At 50.3% G+C, this 17,760-nt stretch overlaps 1 protein-coding gene across 1 annotated transcript in view; it reads left to right on the forward strand.

Moving 5' to 3' along the window:
• Positions 1-590: 590 nt before the first annotated feature.
• Positions 591-17,760, forward strand: part of CACNA1B (calcium voltage-gated channel subunit alpha1 B) — a 296,223-nt gene continuing 279,053 nt past the window's right edge. Inside the window, exons 1-3 of the mRNA XM_051636571.1 lie at positions 591-1,017; positions 3,653-3,758; positions 11,033-11,172. Of these exons, the coding sequence (XP_051492531.1) occupies positions 758-1,017; positions 3,653-3,758; positions 11,033-11,172 (506 nt within the window). The 5' untranslated portion in view covers positions 591-757. The remainder of the gene's footprint in view (positions 1,018-3,652; positions 3,759-11,032; positions 11,173-17,760) is intronic.

A 17,760-nucleotide genomic window follows, 5' to 3' on the forward strand; every position in this document is an offset into this window, starting at 1 on the left:
GCGCAGGCGCGGGGGCCACCCCGCCTGTGTCCCCCCCGCCCCGAGAGCTGGGGCTTGTCGCTCCCGCACGGGGCGGGGGAGGGGGCTCGGTCCCTCCTTCCCCTCGGCCCTGGGGAGTGGCCGCGGCTCCTCCGTATTTATGGGGGTGGGCGGCGGCGGCCGGGCCGGCTCCATCCATCCATCCTTCCATCCTTCCATCCATCCTTCCTTCCTTCCCTCCTGCCATCCCCGCCCGCCTCCCGGTGCCGGTGGCTGGGGCGGGCGGAGCCGCGGCGGCCCATTGGCTCCGGGCATCAGATGCGGCGGGGCCGGAGCCGGGGCCGGGCCGGGCTGGGCTGGGCACGGCTGGGCACGGCGGAACCCACCCGAGGCGGGCACGGCAGCAGAGCAGCCCCTTCCCAGCCCCGAGCCCCCCCCGGCCAGCCCCGAAGGACCCGCCGACCACCCCCCGCAGCCGCCCCCGCCATGAGGTCGGGCCGGAGGGACCGCACCTGTGCGGGGAGGTGAGCGCAGCCCCGGAGCCTTCCTCCCACCCCCGGGCATCCTCAGCGGCGGGGAGGAAGGAGGTGGGGGTTGGAGGGAAGGGCAAGCTCGCTCGCTCGCTCGCTCTTTGCAAAAGACACCCGTTCTCCTGTCGCTGCGCCCGCTCCCGCCAGCCAAGCCCCCGGAGGGAGAAGGTGCTGCGCGCTGTGATGCGTCTTCCTCTCGCCTCGGCTGCCAGTTTGGATTGTAGCGCCCGGCTCCGTGCACTGAGAGGATGGCTCGGTTCGGGGATGATCTGCCAACCCGCTATGGAGGTGGAGGACCGGCCGGGGCTGGAAGAGGGAGCAGCCGGCAAGGTGGCCCCCAGGCCGGCCAGAGGATGTATAAGCAGTCGATGGCTCAGAGAGCCAGGACTATGGCTCTCTACAACCCCATCCCTGTCAAACAGAACTGCTTCACAGTCAACAGATCCCTCTTCATCTTCAGTGAAGATAACGTTATACGGAAATACGCCAAGAGAATAACAGAATGGCCATATCCTTTCCAGGAGGGGGTGCGGGCACGATGGGGGAAGGTGGGGAGGGGGAGACTTGGGGGGGTGGGGTGGGGGAAAGAGACCCCTGCAGTCAGCCAAGGATGAGCCTCTGGTGCTGGTGGAGCCACGCCTGTGCCAGCCCGGGGGTGCGATGGGTGTGACACGGAGCCGTGTGGCCGGCATCACGCACAGCCCTGGAGCTGGGAAGGAGAGGAAACCACAGAGGGTGCTTGGGCTGTGCTGGGGGGTGTGTGAGACATCCGGGTGTGCTCCGGGGGGGGGTGGGGGGGGGGGGTGGGGGGAGACAGGCAGTTGCATGGATTTCCATTTCCTACAATTTAAGCCAAATGAGAAGCGTTCGGTGAGGTTCGGGCTAACGAGCCCCCATCCGTGTGCTCAGCTCGGAGCCTTTGAACTCTTCTTCCTCACTCTGAATAGGAGAAGGAACGTGGGGTAAAAATGGTGACACCTCAGTGTTAAAGCTGCGGTGATAGTAGGGCCATTGATAGCCAAGGTACCTCCTGAATCCCGTTAATGCCATCTTGGCTGGCTTTTTAGTGCATCACCTCCCGACTCCATTAGAACCAACATGAATCTTGTCACTCTAAGTGCAGGGCTGGGGCTCGGGCTGTCCTGGAAAAAAAAAAATAATAAAAAAGAATATAAAAAGGCAAGCTTTGTGCCAGAGGAAGGAAGTGAGTGGAGGAGGAGCATCATCTGTATTGGGAAAGGGGTTGATGCTTTCTGCCTCGGAACCAGCTCCCAGGCTAAGTGAGCTGCAGTCAGCTTTCCTCAAAAGGGGGCTTTGCTTGTCATGCTGCACGCAGTGGGGTTGTAAACCCTGGGAAAAGGGAAGCAGATTATTTGAGGTCGCCAGGGAGCAGATAGAGTGTGTGTGTGAGCAGGAGTGCGTTACACCGGCGGTCTCGAGGGAGCTGGTTGTTTTCTTTTCCTTTGCTACCACACACCTATTAATCCTCGGTGAACAGCAGCAGGGCCTCCTCCCAGCCTCCTAGCAACACTTTCCATCGCCACAGAGGCCAGCTCCCCTTCAGCCTTCCCCAGTTTTCACTTCCAGAGGGGCTAGCAGGAAAAAAAACCCAATACAGCAGCAGAGTGAATGCCCTCCCCTTCCCCTGCACACACATCTGTCCATCTTCCTGCCCGGATTAGAGCACGACAGGGACTGCTCTACCTGCTCTCACCCATTTCTCCTTCCCTGCATTCGAGTCTAGAATAAACAAGCTCCGAGGCTGGGCGGGCAGGCAGAGGCAGAGCCTCGCCTCTCCTGCAGGGCTGGGCGCAGTCCGGCCCGGCCCCGGGGCTGCTCTGCGGCTGCCTGGGGAGCTGGAGGGAGGAGAGCGCGGGATGGGGCTGCGGGGAGAGGTGCGGGGCTGGGCTGAGCTGGGCTGGGCTGGGTTGAGCTGGGCTGAGCTGGGCTGAGCTGAGCTGGGCTGGGCTGGGTTGAGCTGGGCTGGGCTGGGCTGGGCTGAGCTGGGCTGGGCTGAGCTGGGCTGGGATGAGCTGAGCTGGGCTGAGCTGGGCTGGGCTGGGCTGGGTTGAGCTGAGCTGGGCTGGGTTGAGCTGGGCTGGGCTGGGCTGGGCTGAGCTGGGATGAGCTGAGCTGAGCTGGGCTGAGCTGGGCTGAGCTGGGCTGGGCTGAGCTGAGCTGAGCTGGGTTGAGCTGGGCTGGGCTGGGCTGAGCTGAGCTGGGTTGAGCTGGGCTGAGCTGAGCTGGGCTGAGCTGAGCTGGGCTGGGCTGAGCTGAGCTGAGCTGGGTTGAGCTGGGCTGGGCTGAGCTGGGCTGGGCTGAGCTGAGCTGGGCTGGGCTGAGCTGAGCTGGGTTGAGCTGAGCTGAGCTGAGGTGGGCTGGGCTGGGCTGAGCTGAGCTGGGCTGAGCTGAGCTGGGTTGAGCTGAGCTGGGCTGAGCGGAGCTTTCCGCGGTGCTGAGCGGAGCTTTCCGCGGTGCTGAGCGGAGCTTTCCGCGGTGCTGAGCGGTTCTGGGGCCCCGGCGCGGCTCCGCCCTGGCAGGGCAGGGCTGGATGGCTCGGGGCTGGGCAAGGGCAGGGGGGCAGCGGGGGCCGGGCTGCCCGCCCCTGGGCTCCCTGCCCTCCCGCATCCCTGCCAGGGCGCTGGTGGTTTCCTGCTCCCCGGGAGCGGGCATTGCCATCCAGCAGGGATGGATGCTCTGGACCAAAATGGAACTTTTCGAACCCATAGCTCATTTACACTCTGTGCTCAAGCTAAATGACAGGAAATTTCTGAAGAACAACTCAGCAGATGGCATCCAGTTGCATGAACTATTTGGGAGCAGTTTAGCTTAGCAACCTTTTACAAAAATAATAATCAATAGCTTTTTGTTTCTTTTGAACCTCTTTTTTTTTGTTGCTGTTGTCTTGCTCCCAGATTGCTTAAGCAGCTCAGGTTCTAAGTGACTAATTCCCTCAAAGAAGGGAGCCAATTTCCTCCTTTTCTTCCAAAGACACCCCATAAAGAACTGAGGAAGTCAAGGAGATCTCAATGTCTTCAAAAAAGATGAGAATGCTTGACCAATGTGGCTGTTTTGGTAGAAAAGGGATTTGAAAGAGGTTCTCTGGGTGTTGTCTGGTGTCTTCTTTAACTTCCAGTCCCCACTCCATTTGAATACATGATTTTAGCTACAATTATTGCCAATTGCATTGTGCTGGCTCTGGAACAACATTTGCCTGATGGAGACAAGACACCCATGTCAGAGAGACTGGTGAGTTATCTTCATTTATTACCATGTTTTGTCTCTGCTCTAACACAACCAACCATCAGCCACCCCGCGTTGCCAGGGCTTGTAACTGTTTGGAAGATCCACGTGTAAACAAAGGGGCATTGACCTGATCATCAGAAAAAATATAAGTCAAGTGACAACAAATACAGCTCTAACCTCCTGATCCCAGCTTCACAAGAATGCTTCATCACTCTAGCCAGCCCAGCCCAAGAGATGGACCTTATGGTGCCATCAGAAGAACAGCAAACTTGGGTTGTCTATAAGCCAAGAGAGGAGAGGACAGCCAAATGAGGATTATCTGTAGAATCAAATTCACTTCTGTGATTTTTTCCCACAAAGTGGTAGAACAGACTAACCTTTTAGGTTCATGTGTCTTTCAACTCTCTTCCTGCTACAGCATCTATCAAAGACCCTACAAAGCAAACTTTGGGTTTAGATGATTACACTTTCCTTCCAAAAAAAGAAACCAATGTACAGAGGAAAATAATTTACCCGCAGGCTTTATGGTAATGAGGCCAATTACCTTATTTCAAAAGAAAATATAAGAATAGCTTCAAAATCATCCTGCCATTTAGCATCGCTGTAGGAAGAACGGGTCGTTTTTGGTTTGGTTTTTTCTCCTGCTGTTAATGGTCTGGAACATCTTTCAGGCCTAAATGCATTAGACCTGGTGTACCTTTGAAGGATGAATAAATATGGATCCTTATGTGTTTTACATGTTGAGATTAAATTATGCAAACAGAAGTAATATTAGGCTTGCTGCCAAAAGCTCAAGCCTCTGAATGCTGGTTGCTACAGTTCTCAAGGCTGGTCCCTGCTCGTGGGCAACTCTCACAGTCTCATTCTTCAGAAACAGGTCAAAGTGTGTAAGTGACAGATCTAGAAAGAGCTTCAGGGTCTCGGGTGGTCAATACTGGTTGGAAGTGGAGCTGCTGACCCTGGCTGCCCACCTCTGTTGTGTTTGCTTGGTCTCTGTCTCTTGGAATTATTGCTGCTCGAGAAGAGATGAGGCAAAAATCAAGACCATGCATCTGTGTTGACCTTTCTGCCATTTAATGTGTCTTTGTATGCTTTGGGATCAGCCAGCAAGGCTGGGGTTGTGAGCAAAGCCCGGGTTTAGAGCCAGGATAACAGTGCAGCTGGGGAAAGGCCTTCCAAAATTATGGATATAGGGACTAGGGAAGGGGAAAGTAGTTTTGTGGATGTCCTGGCTTGGTAACCTTTTGGTGATGTGTTATTCTGAGCAGCAGTAAGGATGCTTAGCACGTTGTTTCTGTGTTCCTCTCTATCCCAAGGTTTTTAAGAGGATCCAAGAGGCTCCTTATTAGTCCTTTTCCTAACCCAGTTTTACAGCCCCCAGTACCACACACACCTGCAGTTCCTGCCCAGATATTCCAAAGGGGGGAGCTGGCATTATCCTCAAACCGTGGGAGATAACTGAAGGAGTTAAATGCATGATCTTCTCCTCTATGTCTCTGCTTTGGTGATGAAGGAAGATTAACCCCTGATTTTTTGTCCCCAACACGGTGCAGCCTTGTCTGTGACCCAGGTGTTCTGAAGCCATTTTAACTACAGCACCTTGGTAACCCTGAGGCACAGAGGGATTTCTCATAGAATAACACTGAGCATCTTTGCCAATCCTGATTTCTTTTCTTTTTTTTTTTTTTTTTTTTTTTTCCAACATATGCTGGAAAGATGAAGCCTGGTGAATAAGAAAGCTGTCCTCTGGTTTTCAAAGTGAAACCTCCTTAGAAGGCTCCTGCCTTTTCCACAGGCTGTAGGTTGTTCCACTGAAAATGTTACAAATCCGTGCTCAGCCAGAGTGGGTGAAGATTCCCACACTTTTACAGGTTTGTTCAGCCAAATTCTAAGCCCATGCAGAAGAGCAGGTGTTTTATTGCTGTCTCTGGCACGAATGGAAGTGGCCTCTTTGTTGGTTATTGATTTCTGGATGTGCCTTCTCCTGGGTTTGTTAAAGCTCCAGATTGAAGGGAGGGCTCATCATGGAAGAGTTAATCAGCTCTTAAGGATACGAGCGACACATCACAAGCCTTTTATGACTGGAAGGTGTAAGCAGAGTTGTTGAAGGAAAACCAAAGCTGCCCAGATACTTTGTGCCACAGATAGAGTGGCAAAAAGCTTAAGATTGTCTGTTCCTTGAAGCTAAGAAGGAGAGGGAGGAGTCTCTACAAACATTCTCACAATTTTTTCTCTTCTGAACAAAATTTTCCTCTGTGTCTCTCCCCAGAGACCCAAGGTAGGAACCTGAAGTGCAGTCTCACTGGGCTGTTTTCTGGTCTCATCTTGCATATCAAGCAGGGTTAATTAAGCACATGGGAGGAGCAAGTGAATTCTCAGTATCTGCAATATTTCAAGAGCTGGAATGGCTGAGTTATAAGTAATCTTTCTCTGTCTGTGCTCTGTATGTGGTTTGTAGCACAGAAAAGCATTACTTGGCTCTAGGGTGGACATTCTAGTCAAAACCAGGGCCCTGAAAAACAACCAGTCTGGTGGACAAAGCATTGAGTGGTGAACTGGAGCATTTGCTTCGTGTCCTTGCTCTTCAGACAAGACAAATAAGCTTATTCTCCCACCAGGAGGAGAATGACCCACCCCTGCTTTCTGAGCTGGGGGTCTTGCATCCTTTGGCTGCTGGAAGTGTTTACTATCACACCAGTAATTACCCACTGGAACAGAGATGCTACCAACTTGCTTCTGTCCCTCTCAGCTGAGTGCCTGAGCCAGCAGGCTGTAGAGTCAGTCTCTCTCTGTTCCAATAAATATTGCATCCTTTTTACACGCTGGACTGAAGCCAACTGAAAAGATGCTGAGGGACTTGTCCTGAGTGGCCCAAAGCCTGGTGGTGAGAGCTCCAAATGTGGGAATGTGAGCCTCACTTCTGAGCCCTGGGTGGCCTTGCAGGAGGGTGCCTTGTTCATGATGCTCTTGGCTGAGGCTCTTTGTCTCCCTGGCTCCTTCCTAATTTCTTGTTTTTTTTCATAGAGTCATAAAATTGTTCTGGTTGGAAAAGACCTTCAAGGTCACCCAGTCCAACTGTTCCCCCAGCCCTGCCAAGGCCACCACTGCCCTATGTCCCTCAGCACCACATCTACACGGCTTTGAAACCCCTCCAGGGATGGGGACTCCACTCCTGCCCTGGGCAGCCTGGGTGGGGCCTGACAGCCCTTTGGGGGAAGGAATTTTTCCCAATATCCAATCTCAACCTCCCCTGGCACAACTTGAGGCCATTTCCTCTTGTCCTATCACTTGTTCCTTGGGAGAAGAGGCTGACATCTCCCCCCACCCCCCCTGGCTCCAACCTCCTCTCAGGCAGCTGCAGAGCCAGCAGGTCTCCCCTCATCTCCTTGTCTCCAGGCTGGACACCCCCAGCTGCCTCAGCTGCTCCTTGGCACACTTGTGCCCCTGGAGTTGTCCCAGCCTGACAGAGACAGTGTCATGACTTTCAGGACAGGAAATCTATTTTCTACCCCACTCTGGGGCACACCCTGTGTGAAGACCCTGGTGGATCTGGAGGAGGTTCCTTGGCATTCCACCGTGGAGCTCAGCATGTTTGGCTCCCCTGGGTGGTTTTGATGTGAGGGCAGAACATAACTGTTCTCAGATATTCAGCACAACAGCTCTGGCACTTCACTAATGGCTTTAATTCTTTACCCATTGAAGCTTTGGGCAGTTGTATGTGAGCTGTTCATATCACCCTTGGCATGAGCAAAGCCCTTAAACACCCAAACCTATCCAGGCTGTCCCACCCAAAGGCCAAGGAAGGACACTAGGACGTGGACTAGGAATAGTAATGACTTCCCAGACTCAGAAGTTGTTTCTGATCTGAAACATATTGATTAAATGTGTGTTTGGCCCAGCCTCAAACGTTGCTGTGTCCACAGCAAACAACCTGCTGGCACAGCTCTGGCTGCTGCCCAGATTCTCCACCCTCTTTCCAAGCACACCAACTGATGCCTGTTATCATCCACTTGCCCACTCCTGAACCTGAGCAGCAGCTCCTGTCCCAGGGGGCTGAAGCAGGGTTCCTGAGCCCACAGCAGGGCCAGGTCAGTGCTGCACAGGCCGTGTCACCCCTGGCCTTGCCCTCCAGCACCTTCCAGCCCACCCAGACACGTGAATCCCTTTCTCCAGCAGCAGGTCCCCACTGCCTAATAGGGCATAAAATTGACTTTTCATCCCATTGTTACTGCCTGATTCTTAGGCTAAAATAGTGGATATTTAGGCTACAGAAAAGATTCTATCCCCTCTTATTTTCCCAGCTACTCACTGCCAACCCTACTGATGACAATTTTTCTTTGTAATAGATACCCAAGTCCATCTGTGAGCCTTCCTGCTTCCCTAGAAGCTGCCAAGAACTTCTTTGACCCACTTCCCAAGAGCTCTGAGTAGTCCTAGCTTTGGGAAGAGCATGTTCTGGCCAACCCTTGATTACTTAAGCCTGGCTCTTTAAAGCTGGGAGCTGCAATTGCAAAGCACCTAACCCAGATTAAGCAAATGACCTGGAGTGGAGTAGACATAAGGGTCCCAAGAAGTGAGGGAGTAATAAGAAGGAGTGTATGGGGGGAAGGGGATGGGTTTTTTTTGGAGTGTGTGCTGGTAGTGGTGGGATAGAAATTCAGGAGGCCTTTGTTTTCAAAGGTTTTGTAAGCTTATTGAAGTAGAATTTGATGTGGGGCTGAAGAGGAGCAGGCTGAGTGCTCCTGTGCACAAGGGAGAGCAGAGGAGCAGTGAGGTAAGTTCTCCTGAAACATCATATCTGGTGATTTCTGACCCTTCTTCCCTGTTTTCTGTTCTGTTTTGGAGTCCTGTGGGACTCCCCAGCTCTTGCTGTGGAGAAGGTGTGGGATGAAGACTCTTATTGTAGGATTTCAGTTGAAGGTCATGAAAGGCCTGATGGCCTCGTGTTGTTGCTGTTTCTTGGTGTGGAACTGGCTCTGAGCTGGGTAGTTGGAGCTTCTCAATCTGTCAGTGGTAGCTCCTGTGTCCTGTGAGCAGTGTCAGTGGAGCTCTGTGGGGAGACAGAGAGCTTGGAGGTGCTGCTGGTGGTGGAAGCAGCTCCTCAGCTGGAGGAAGAGAAGATCTGAGTTTGTTCCCCTCTGTTTCAGCTCATGTCCTACAGTAGGAGCTCAGTCCCCTGCTCTGGTTTGCTGTCTGCCCAGTCAGTGGGGGTGTAACCTGGTCATCTGGCCTGGCTGCAGGGGAATGGGAAGTGGATCTGCTGGGGCTGTGAGGTCAGGAAAGGTGGAGGGGAGTGGGGGTGACATGGGGTGAAAGATGAAGTCCATGGAGGAGCTGGGGTCACTGAGGTGTGCAGGGAGTGGGTTGCTGCTTTGTAGGAAACAAAACTTGAATGGAGCCACTATGGAGAAACCTGTCCAGAAGCAGTAATTTCCAACAGTGGGGAACAAGCATTAAGAAGAGCAGCTGAGGGAGCTGGGGGTGTCCAGCCTGGAGCAAAGGAGGCTGAGGGGAGACCTGCTGGCTCTGCAGCTGCCTGAGAGGAGGTTGGAGCCAGGGGGGTGGGGGGAGATGTCAGCCTCTTCTCCCAAGGAACAAGTGATAGGACAAGAGGAAATGGCCTCAAGTTGTGCCAGGAGAGGTTTAGATTAGATATTAGAAGAAACTTCTTCTCTGAAAGGGTTGTCAGGCCCTGGCCCAGGCTGCCCAGGGCAGGGGTGGAGTCCCCAACCCTGGAAGGATTTCAAAGCTGTGTAGATGTGGTGCTGAGGGACACTGTGTAAGCACTGGCTTGGGTAGAGTTCAGTTAATGGTTGATAGAATTAGGTTATGGCTGGACTTGATGATTTTAAAGGTCTTTTCCAACCAGAATCATTCTGCAACAGCTTGGAGGCACCTTCAGCCATCAGCACTTTGTGGCTGACTTGCTGAGTTGGGTCTGCATTGATGTGCTGAGTATGAACCCCTTTGGGAGGGGGCTGTGGTGATATTGGGCTTCTCAGCGTGACAAGCCTGGCTTCCTGTGACCAAAGGCTGGGTCTGTGTGCCAGGGCTGAGCAGGAGCTGCTGTGCTAGTAAAAGAAATCATTTTATTCAAGTTGTTTTGTGGCCACATTCTTGCTCTTTCTGCATGAGGGAACTAAAACCCCCCTTTGTCATTAGTAGAACTGCAGAATGTAAACAACTGTGCATCAAGGAGCAGCTCAGGGCTCTGGCTCTGATGAGCAGAAATGCTGAAGCCACTGGAACAAAGGTTTCTAATCTCTTAATTTGGGAGTTTACATCCTTCTGGGTAGGGCTGCTTTACTTCCATTTGCTTCAGCTGGAACTAAGGGTCTGAGGCACATTTGGAAATTGGTTACAGGTGCCCAAGCTCGTTAACATGTGCTTGAGGTTGGTGCTGGTTGCTTGCACCTCTTGCTTGGTTCCCACTTCTTGCCCACATCTTGGTTCAGAATGTGAGTATTTCTGTCTGGCATGGAGCTTGTGTTGCAGCTCCTGTCAAGAGAGGGGAACACTGAGGGATCTGGGCCCACAGATGAAAAAAATGGTTCAGTAAAACTGTGGGGACTGAGCTTGGTTTTTCTCTCTAGCAGCTGTGATCCCTTGGAGTGATGCAGTCTGCACTGTGGGCCTGAGACCCAAACCCTGCTGCTGCTCAGGGGAGTGGGGGTTTCTCCCTGGATCAGATGCTCAGTGGAAGGAAAACAGGCCTGGCTGCAGCTGAGGGAAGGGAGAAAATGGAGGGGAAGGAGTCAAGGCAGAGCTGATGGATTAAGTGATAACTCATTTCCTGCCAGGGTTTGCAAGCTTGCTGTGCTGACTGTTCCTCCTCAAGAAATCCTCTTGTTTCTGTTTCCTGGACGAATTGTAAAGCACCTGTTTTGTTCCACGTCCATAACACAGAAATATGAGATCTCAGGATGAAATAAACCCTTGGAGCAAGATTTTAGTGTTAAAATTCCCTCTAGAGTATTGAGTCATGGTGGAACATGTGGGGTGAAACTACCAGAATAAAGGCAAGTAGAGTTTCCAGGTGAAAAACTAGAAGCTTACCTGCAGAGAAATACTAAAGAAATTCTTATTTTCTTTCCAGTTAAATGATTTAAATTTAAATTCTTATTTTCTTTGTATTGCCAGGAGATTTCAACCTATTAGTTTCAGCTCTGCTCAGAGAGCTGAACAGGGTGTGAAGCTGGTGCACGTAGCTGGTGATATGACTGTTGCAGCAGCCACAAGTATTGCCTTCACACCTTTTGGTTTTGATTCTTTTTCAGGATGACACTGAGCCCTACTTTATTGGAATATTTTGCTTTGAAGCTGGCATAAAAATCATCGCTCTGGGCTTTGTTTTCCACAAAGGCTCTTACCTCCGGAATGGCTGGAACGTGATGGATTTTGTCGTGGTCCTCACAGGGTAAGTGATTCCCTCTCAGCTGAGGTTTCAGGGTGAGTCTTGCTTTGATTTGTGTTGAACACTGGGCTGGGCTGGGGGTGATCATAGTGAAACGGTGCGAAAACCCTGCATTTCTGACCTTCCTGTCAAGAAAGAATGGTTATTGTGCTGAATGAGGAGCTTTCAAAGTGTTGTTTAAACCAGCTAGAAAGAGTTTTTGAGGATATTTATTTGTGCATGTGTTGACAAGTACCTTATCCAGGTGCTTACTGAGGTTTCTTGGACTGCGCCGGCTCTAATTTGAACCTGATTTAAATCAACTCCTCTTCAGACATCACAGGATGACTTTAAAAGTCAACCTGGAATGAGCTGAACACATTAAATGCAGCCCATTTTTTGCAGCTCTGAAACGGGTGAAGTTTCTGCAGGAATGAATTTGGCCTGCTAGAAAAATCACTCTTCCAAAAATAATTCAAAGAGAGTGCTTGCCTTGTGAAAGATGGAGCTGAAAATGCTACTTGTGCCTTTGGTGCCCAGATTTGAAACGAAGGCACTAACTTCTTTCTTGGAAATGCTTTCAATATTTGTTCTTATCCACTGCAACAGTTTCTACAGCTATTTATATAAATGCAGAGTAATGCTAGTTGGGTAATGAAAACACAAACCTTTAAGTAACACTTCAGGTCTACAAACTGTGCTTTAAAAGCTCCAAAGCAGACGTTCCAAAGGTCTGCATGAGGTCCTGATCCTGCAGCCTTCATTTTGGAAGGATTTCAGGCAGTTTCTTTCTCTCCCAGAAAACTGCAGCCTGGCTCTCATGATCAGCACACACTCATTTCACACACCTTCCCTGCTACTCTGTGGCCAATGTGTATATTCTTTGCTCTGGTTTGTAGTGGTTGCTGGTAGGAAAATGCTCCCATACATTTACAAATGTATTCATTAGCTACATTATCACTGTAATTCCATTTGCATTCAGTGCACCATGTGATCCAGCAATTGAGGCCGAAGGGAATTCTGTATGTATTGAGAGGCAGGGAATAAATATGCAGGGCTTGGTTCTCCTGCTGCTGGGGATTAAATCAATAGAAATTTCACTGGTGCCACAAGGAGAATTGGATTTACATACTTGGAAGTATAAGGGGGAACTGGGATGAAAAGGGAATTAACACAGATGCTACAATTATTCCAACTGGTGGTATGTTGTGATTCCTAGTTAGTGTTATGCCCTTCTGTGTGTTAAAAAGAAACATACATAGAAATTGAAGGCCCTGATTCTGGAAGGGGCTTTGGCATGTGCTTCAATTTATTGTTCAGCAAAGAAATCAAGTGCATGTTGGAATTCAGCTGACTCCAGTGGTTCAGTCCTCAAAGTTAAGGTTAGACATAAAAGCTTCCCTGAATTACAGCCACATTGCTGTTTGTGTTGGCCTTTTTTCATAAACGCTGGCCAAGGATCCAAATAGGTAATTCTTTTGATTTGATTTAATTTTTTTTGGAACTGCCTGGCTGTGGCTGAGATGTGCAGAGCCCTGTGGCAGTGGCTGGGAATTGTGTGCTGGGAATTGTGGCTGTGGAATCCCTCCGGTGCCTGGGTCCTTGTCCCTGCTGCTTGCAGCCCTGTTTGATCTCCCCCCACCGTTCTGGAATAGCAGCTTGATTAGGCAGCTGTAATGAGGAACCCTGTTGCCATCTGCAAACACGTGTTTCCTTTTGAAGTACAACCCTGTTAAGGTCAAAGCTGCTGGTTTCCAACAGTGACACTTGCTGGGCTGAAATCGCCTTGTCCGGGACTTCCCACCAGGCAGGGTGTGCAGGGGGGAACGTGTCAACTGATCAGCACCAAGTGCAGGAGTCTTCTCCACTGAGAAAATCCACAGACCTCTAATCCTGTCATTCCGGGGCTGGATTTAGCGAGGAGCTTGAGCTCGTGCCCAATTTTTGGTGTCTGGGGGGCCCTGCTGAAAACAACCGGGTTGCTGATGTGTCTGGATAGAGAAACATGTTCCTGAACCTGGGGCTGCATTTCCAAACCCAATGATCAGGTGGAGAAATAACACCCAAAGATCTGCAGCTTCACATAGGGGGCTGAATTAGTTTTTTTCTCTGCAGCCTGTTGTGGTTTGCTCTGATTTTCCTAGATCCTCATGATGTTCTGAGCTCACTCCTGTGTTGCCATGGGGCTGTGCTAGAAAGCAGGAGCTCCTCTTCCTTGGGCTTCCTCCTTTGCCCAGGAATCTTTTCCCTCTGCCTGTTGCCTGCCCTAGCTCTGCTAACAAGGCAGGGGGGACTGAGCAAAGGCTTTTGCTGGAGCCAGGCATCCTCCTGGCACCTCTGCACCCAGACCTGAAGGGCAGGTTGCTGAGGAGGAACATCTACTGCTGACAAATGTGGTTGTTTCCCCAGGGAGGGGCTGTGAGATGGTGACACAAGGGGGACCTTAATTTTTGTTTCCATGGAAGGTGGTCTGAGATCTGTGTGTTTCAGATGATGATCAAGCAGGTTCTGTGATTTGTTGGAGAATAATAAAGAAGGGCAGTGCTGAACTTGTACTGAATGTGTCCTTACACACAGAGATAGGTAGGACATCAGTTTTCAATATATGATTTTGCTGCTCTATCAAAAGCTTTCCTTTCCATATGTGCAAGATTTCTACTTGAAGATGTTTGTTCATGCTTCCCAGGCAGTGCTCAGTGCTCAGTTCCTGAGCTCAGTTTCACATTGATCTTCAATATTATAAAGGGGTTTAATTTTCCTTTATTTTTTTCCCTGTAAGCATGAAGGATCAGGAAACTGCATCTCATGATGCCCCCTGCAGAGTCGTGTACCTGCTAATCCTGCTGAGTGCACATTTTTTATGAAGGTAAATGGTGAATGTCAGAAAGTCTGATCTCATTTGCAGCTTTTAGCTAAAGCCCATAAAAGCAAAGAGCAGCTCTGCTCTTGTGAGCTGTTTCCATAGTAAGAAGGGCAGCCAGTGTCTGGGTGTGTTTGGGAGGAGGCTGTGGGGGAAGGTTCTGCATTTATTGGACTTACCCTCCTGTAAATAGGACAGGGATCCCACAGTAACCCTTTCCACCTGGTTTTTTCCAGCCATTTTTTCTCCTGCTCAATGCCTGCAGGCTGAGATGATGGATAAATACGTATATTTTTTTCCTTTCCCTGCCATGATGGACATTTTTTTTGGGTCAAAAGCAGACAGCAGAACTTCTTAATTAGAAAAGAAGTCAGGGCTGTGTTAGATGCAGCCAGGATCAATATCCTATTGAGCTAAACTGGAGCCTCACAGATAGTGGCCCAAGATGGCTTGGTTTGTTGTTCCAGAAAACACTCCCTCAGTGTCTCTCTCCAGCCAGGCTCTGGTGTCTTGTTTTCATTCACTCCCGAGTCAGCGTGTTGATTTGCTCTTGAGAAAGGCCTGGGAAAACAATAGATTTGTGCTCCTTAAGAGATTTTGCTTCCTCTGTAATTATTTTTGGTTTAGTCATTTCTTAGAAACTCCTCCAGCTGTAGCAGAGACTAGAGGAAAGCTGCCCTGCTGCCCTGTCCCTGTGGCTGTTGTGGAGAGCTGTGTGTATTTCACAGCTCCTGTTCACTTTATTTTCATGTTTTTTATGGGATTGCATTCACCCTGGTGGTGACATCACCCATTAGCAGCTCTACATCACCCCAAACTGACATTTCTCAACTGGACATTAACTGTATGATATTAATGGACTATTCCCCAGGGAGGAGCAGAGATACTTTTTTTTTCACTCTGTTGCTGCAGTTTGTTGAGGGGTGGAAAGCTCAGGTGTCCACAGTTGTCTTGGGAACAAAGTCCTCCCTACATCCCAGCCCTCAGGTGGCAGTGGATGGAGTGATGAGCTGGGAATGTAGGGCCTGGAGGGTTCAGACCTGCTCCTGTTGGAGCTAATAAGAGTTTCTCCTGATGTCCTGGGCTTTGGATGCAATATTCCAAAAAGTTGTTGTGCTGGGTTAAACTACAAACATTTTCTGGAGCTGGTGTCATGGGGTGGTGCTGAAGGGGAAGAATGGAGAACAAGGCATGAATGAAGTGGTGCTTGCTTTCCTGAGTCCTAAAATTCACGTGTTTAAGGTTGTTTTGAGGGGGGGGGAAAAAAATGGGTCTGATGGCCTTTCAACTGTGGTCCCAGGGGATCAATCTCCTTGGTTGGTTGTGTTTTGGAGCCTGATGATACTTTTGGCTTCATCATATCCTGGGTAACTGGTCTCATGGTTTGACTGGATACGACAAGAAAAGGTGCTGCTTATCCCTCTTCTTACCATGAGCTACCTGAGATCTCTATTGGTGCCTCCTAGATCTGGGACAGTAAGATCTGGAGAACACTTGTTCCTTTTCCTGCACGCTTCTGATTTTATGAACCTCCAGCAGGGATTTATGCTGCCCAACTTCCCTTGACCTGAGAGCTTTGCTGTGCACTGCTCACCTCCCCTGTTGCTTTGGTCCTTCCCTAGGTCTGTCACGTCCTCTTGGAGGCACTGACCACAACTGTTTATCCAACACCAAGAGTTGCTAAAGACTGATATAAATAGATGGATCTGTCCTTTATGAGCAGAGTAAATTTTTTTGGCTTTTGGTCAGCCTGGATTAAAGACTCTCAGATGAGTCCTGGTAGCTTCTTGAGCCAGTTGGATCAGCTGCCTGGATCTCTGGGTGGGACTGGCAGAGACAGCGTGTGCCAGGCCTGGAGCTGCCAAATGATGTGCACAAGGTCTCTGTGCTGTTACTGATGCCTCAGGCTGTCGGGAACAAATTGCAAAAGCTCAAATTATCTTGATTGTCTGGACCACTGAGAAATGTGCTCCTAGCTCCTGGTGATGCTAATAATCTGGAAGGTAACTCAGTTAGCAGGGTAATAAAGACCTGTTCATCTCGCCGGTAGCTTTGCTGGTTACCAGGATCATCTCGGTGCGTGGGCAGCCTGAGCTGCTATTCCTGGTGCAGTGTGTGAGGAGAAGCAGCAGCCTTGGATGCAGGGATGGCTGTTGGAGGGGGAGGCACAGGAACCACCCAACCTGGGCTGTGCCCCAGCCTGGGGGCCTCAAAGCTTTCAATTCCAGGCGGACTTAACTCCTGGAAAGGGGTTGGGGTGAGATGTGACCTTAGAAGTGCTTGAGAAGTGGATGCCTGGATGAGGGCTGGGGTTCTTAAAGCCATCAAATACCATAGAATCAGGGAATTATTTGGGTTGGAAGGGACTGCATGGGCAGGGACACCTCCCACCAGCCCAGGCTGCTCCAAGCCCCATCCAACCTGCCCTTCAACACTGCCAGGGATGGGGCAGCCACAGCTTCCCTGGGCAACCTGGGCCAGGGTCTCAGCACCTTCACAGCAAAGAATTTTCTTCTCATGTCCAACCTCAATCTCCCCTTTTCCAGTTTTAATCCATCCCCCCTTGTCCTCTCCCTCCCTGCCCTTGTCCCAAGCCCCTCCCCAGCTTTCCTGGGGCCCCTTCAGGCACTGGAAGCTGCTCTAAGGTCTCCCTGGAGCCTTCTCTTCTCCAGACTGACGTGTATACATAGGTGCTGAAAGTCTCCAGCATTTATTTCCACATGTATGTTCCTGTGAATTCAATGGCCCTTACACAGGGATGTTCAGATTACAGGGGCCTGTGTGACTGGCTCTTGTGTCCTCTCCAAAACACCTCCAGCTTGCCACACACCAACACCCAGAGAACATCATAATTTGAGAAGCAAAATTAAAACGAAGTAAACCCCCTTGGATGCCCTGCCAGCATCACCTCAGACAGTGTGTTCAGTGCTTTAAAAAAAGCAAGTTTTAAATCTAGACAGTGCAGGAATCAGAGCAGGGAAATGAAGATTTCTCTCTGCTTTTCTGCCATGTGACTTTTGGCAGTTCTGTGCTAGGAAGTGAAGCTGAGCAGCAACAGGAGTTGGGGAAAATAGATCCTTGAAGAGGGACCAGCTTGATCTTGAGTTAGCTGCCACGAGGCACAGGAGGAAGGTTCTTTGGGTGGCTGTGAAGTCTGGGTGGTGATGGACAAAGGCTGATTGCTCTTAGCACTGGGCATGAGTCATGCAAAGAGCAAAGCCTCTCTAGATTTTAATGGAGCTAATCCTTGTTTTCCATTTCTTTTATGCTCCAATGATGGATGGGTGTTTGCTGGCTCAGAAAAGCTGAGGGGACCTTTGGAAATTGAATCAGATGAAAAACAAATTGGAGAAGGTGATGAGAATTAACCTGCTTTCCTGAATGCAAGGAGCCAACTGGTGACCTAGTGGGGGCAGGAATTTAGGGAGACAAGGAACCACGTACTGTTCTTTTTGGAGGCAGAGAAAAGGAGTGATTAGCAAATGTAAGGGAAGAGGGTGTGTGAGGTCTCAGTTTGAACAGTCAAAAATAGTTTGAAGTCCTTCTAATTCCTGTGCCTTGGGTGTCTGGGCTCTTGGAGAGCTCAAATGCAGTTTGATTCAAGGGAGAAGATGCTGGTCAGGGAGGAAGGATTTGTGGGCTCTGAACCTATCTTGGAGAATGTCCCTGCTTCCTTTTATGCACCACTACAGCCAGCTTTGCCCAGTGGGATCCCAGCAGGTTCCTTGAGACTGGAGCTTGCTTTCCCTCTG

Source organism: Apus apus, chromosome 19 (genome assembly GCF_020740795.1).
Source record: "Apus apus isolate bApuApu2 chromosome 19, bApuApu2.pri.cur, whole genome shotgun sequence".
Taxonomy (NCBI): Eukaryota; Metazoa; Chordata; class Aves; order Apodiformes; family Apodidae; genus Apus; species Apus apus.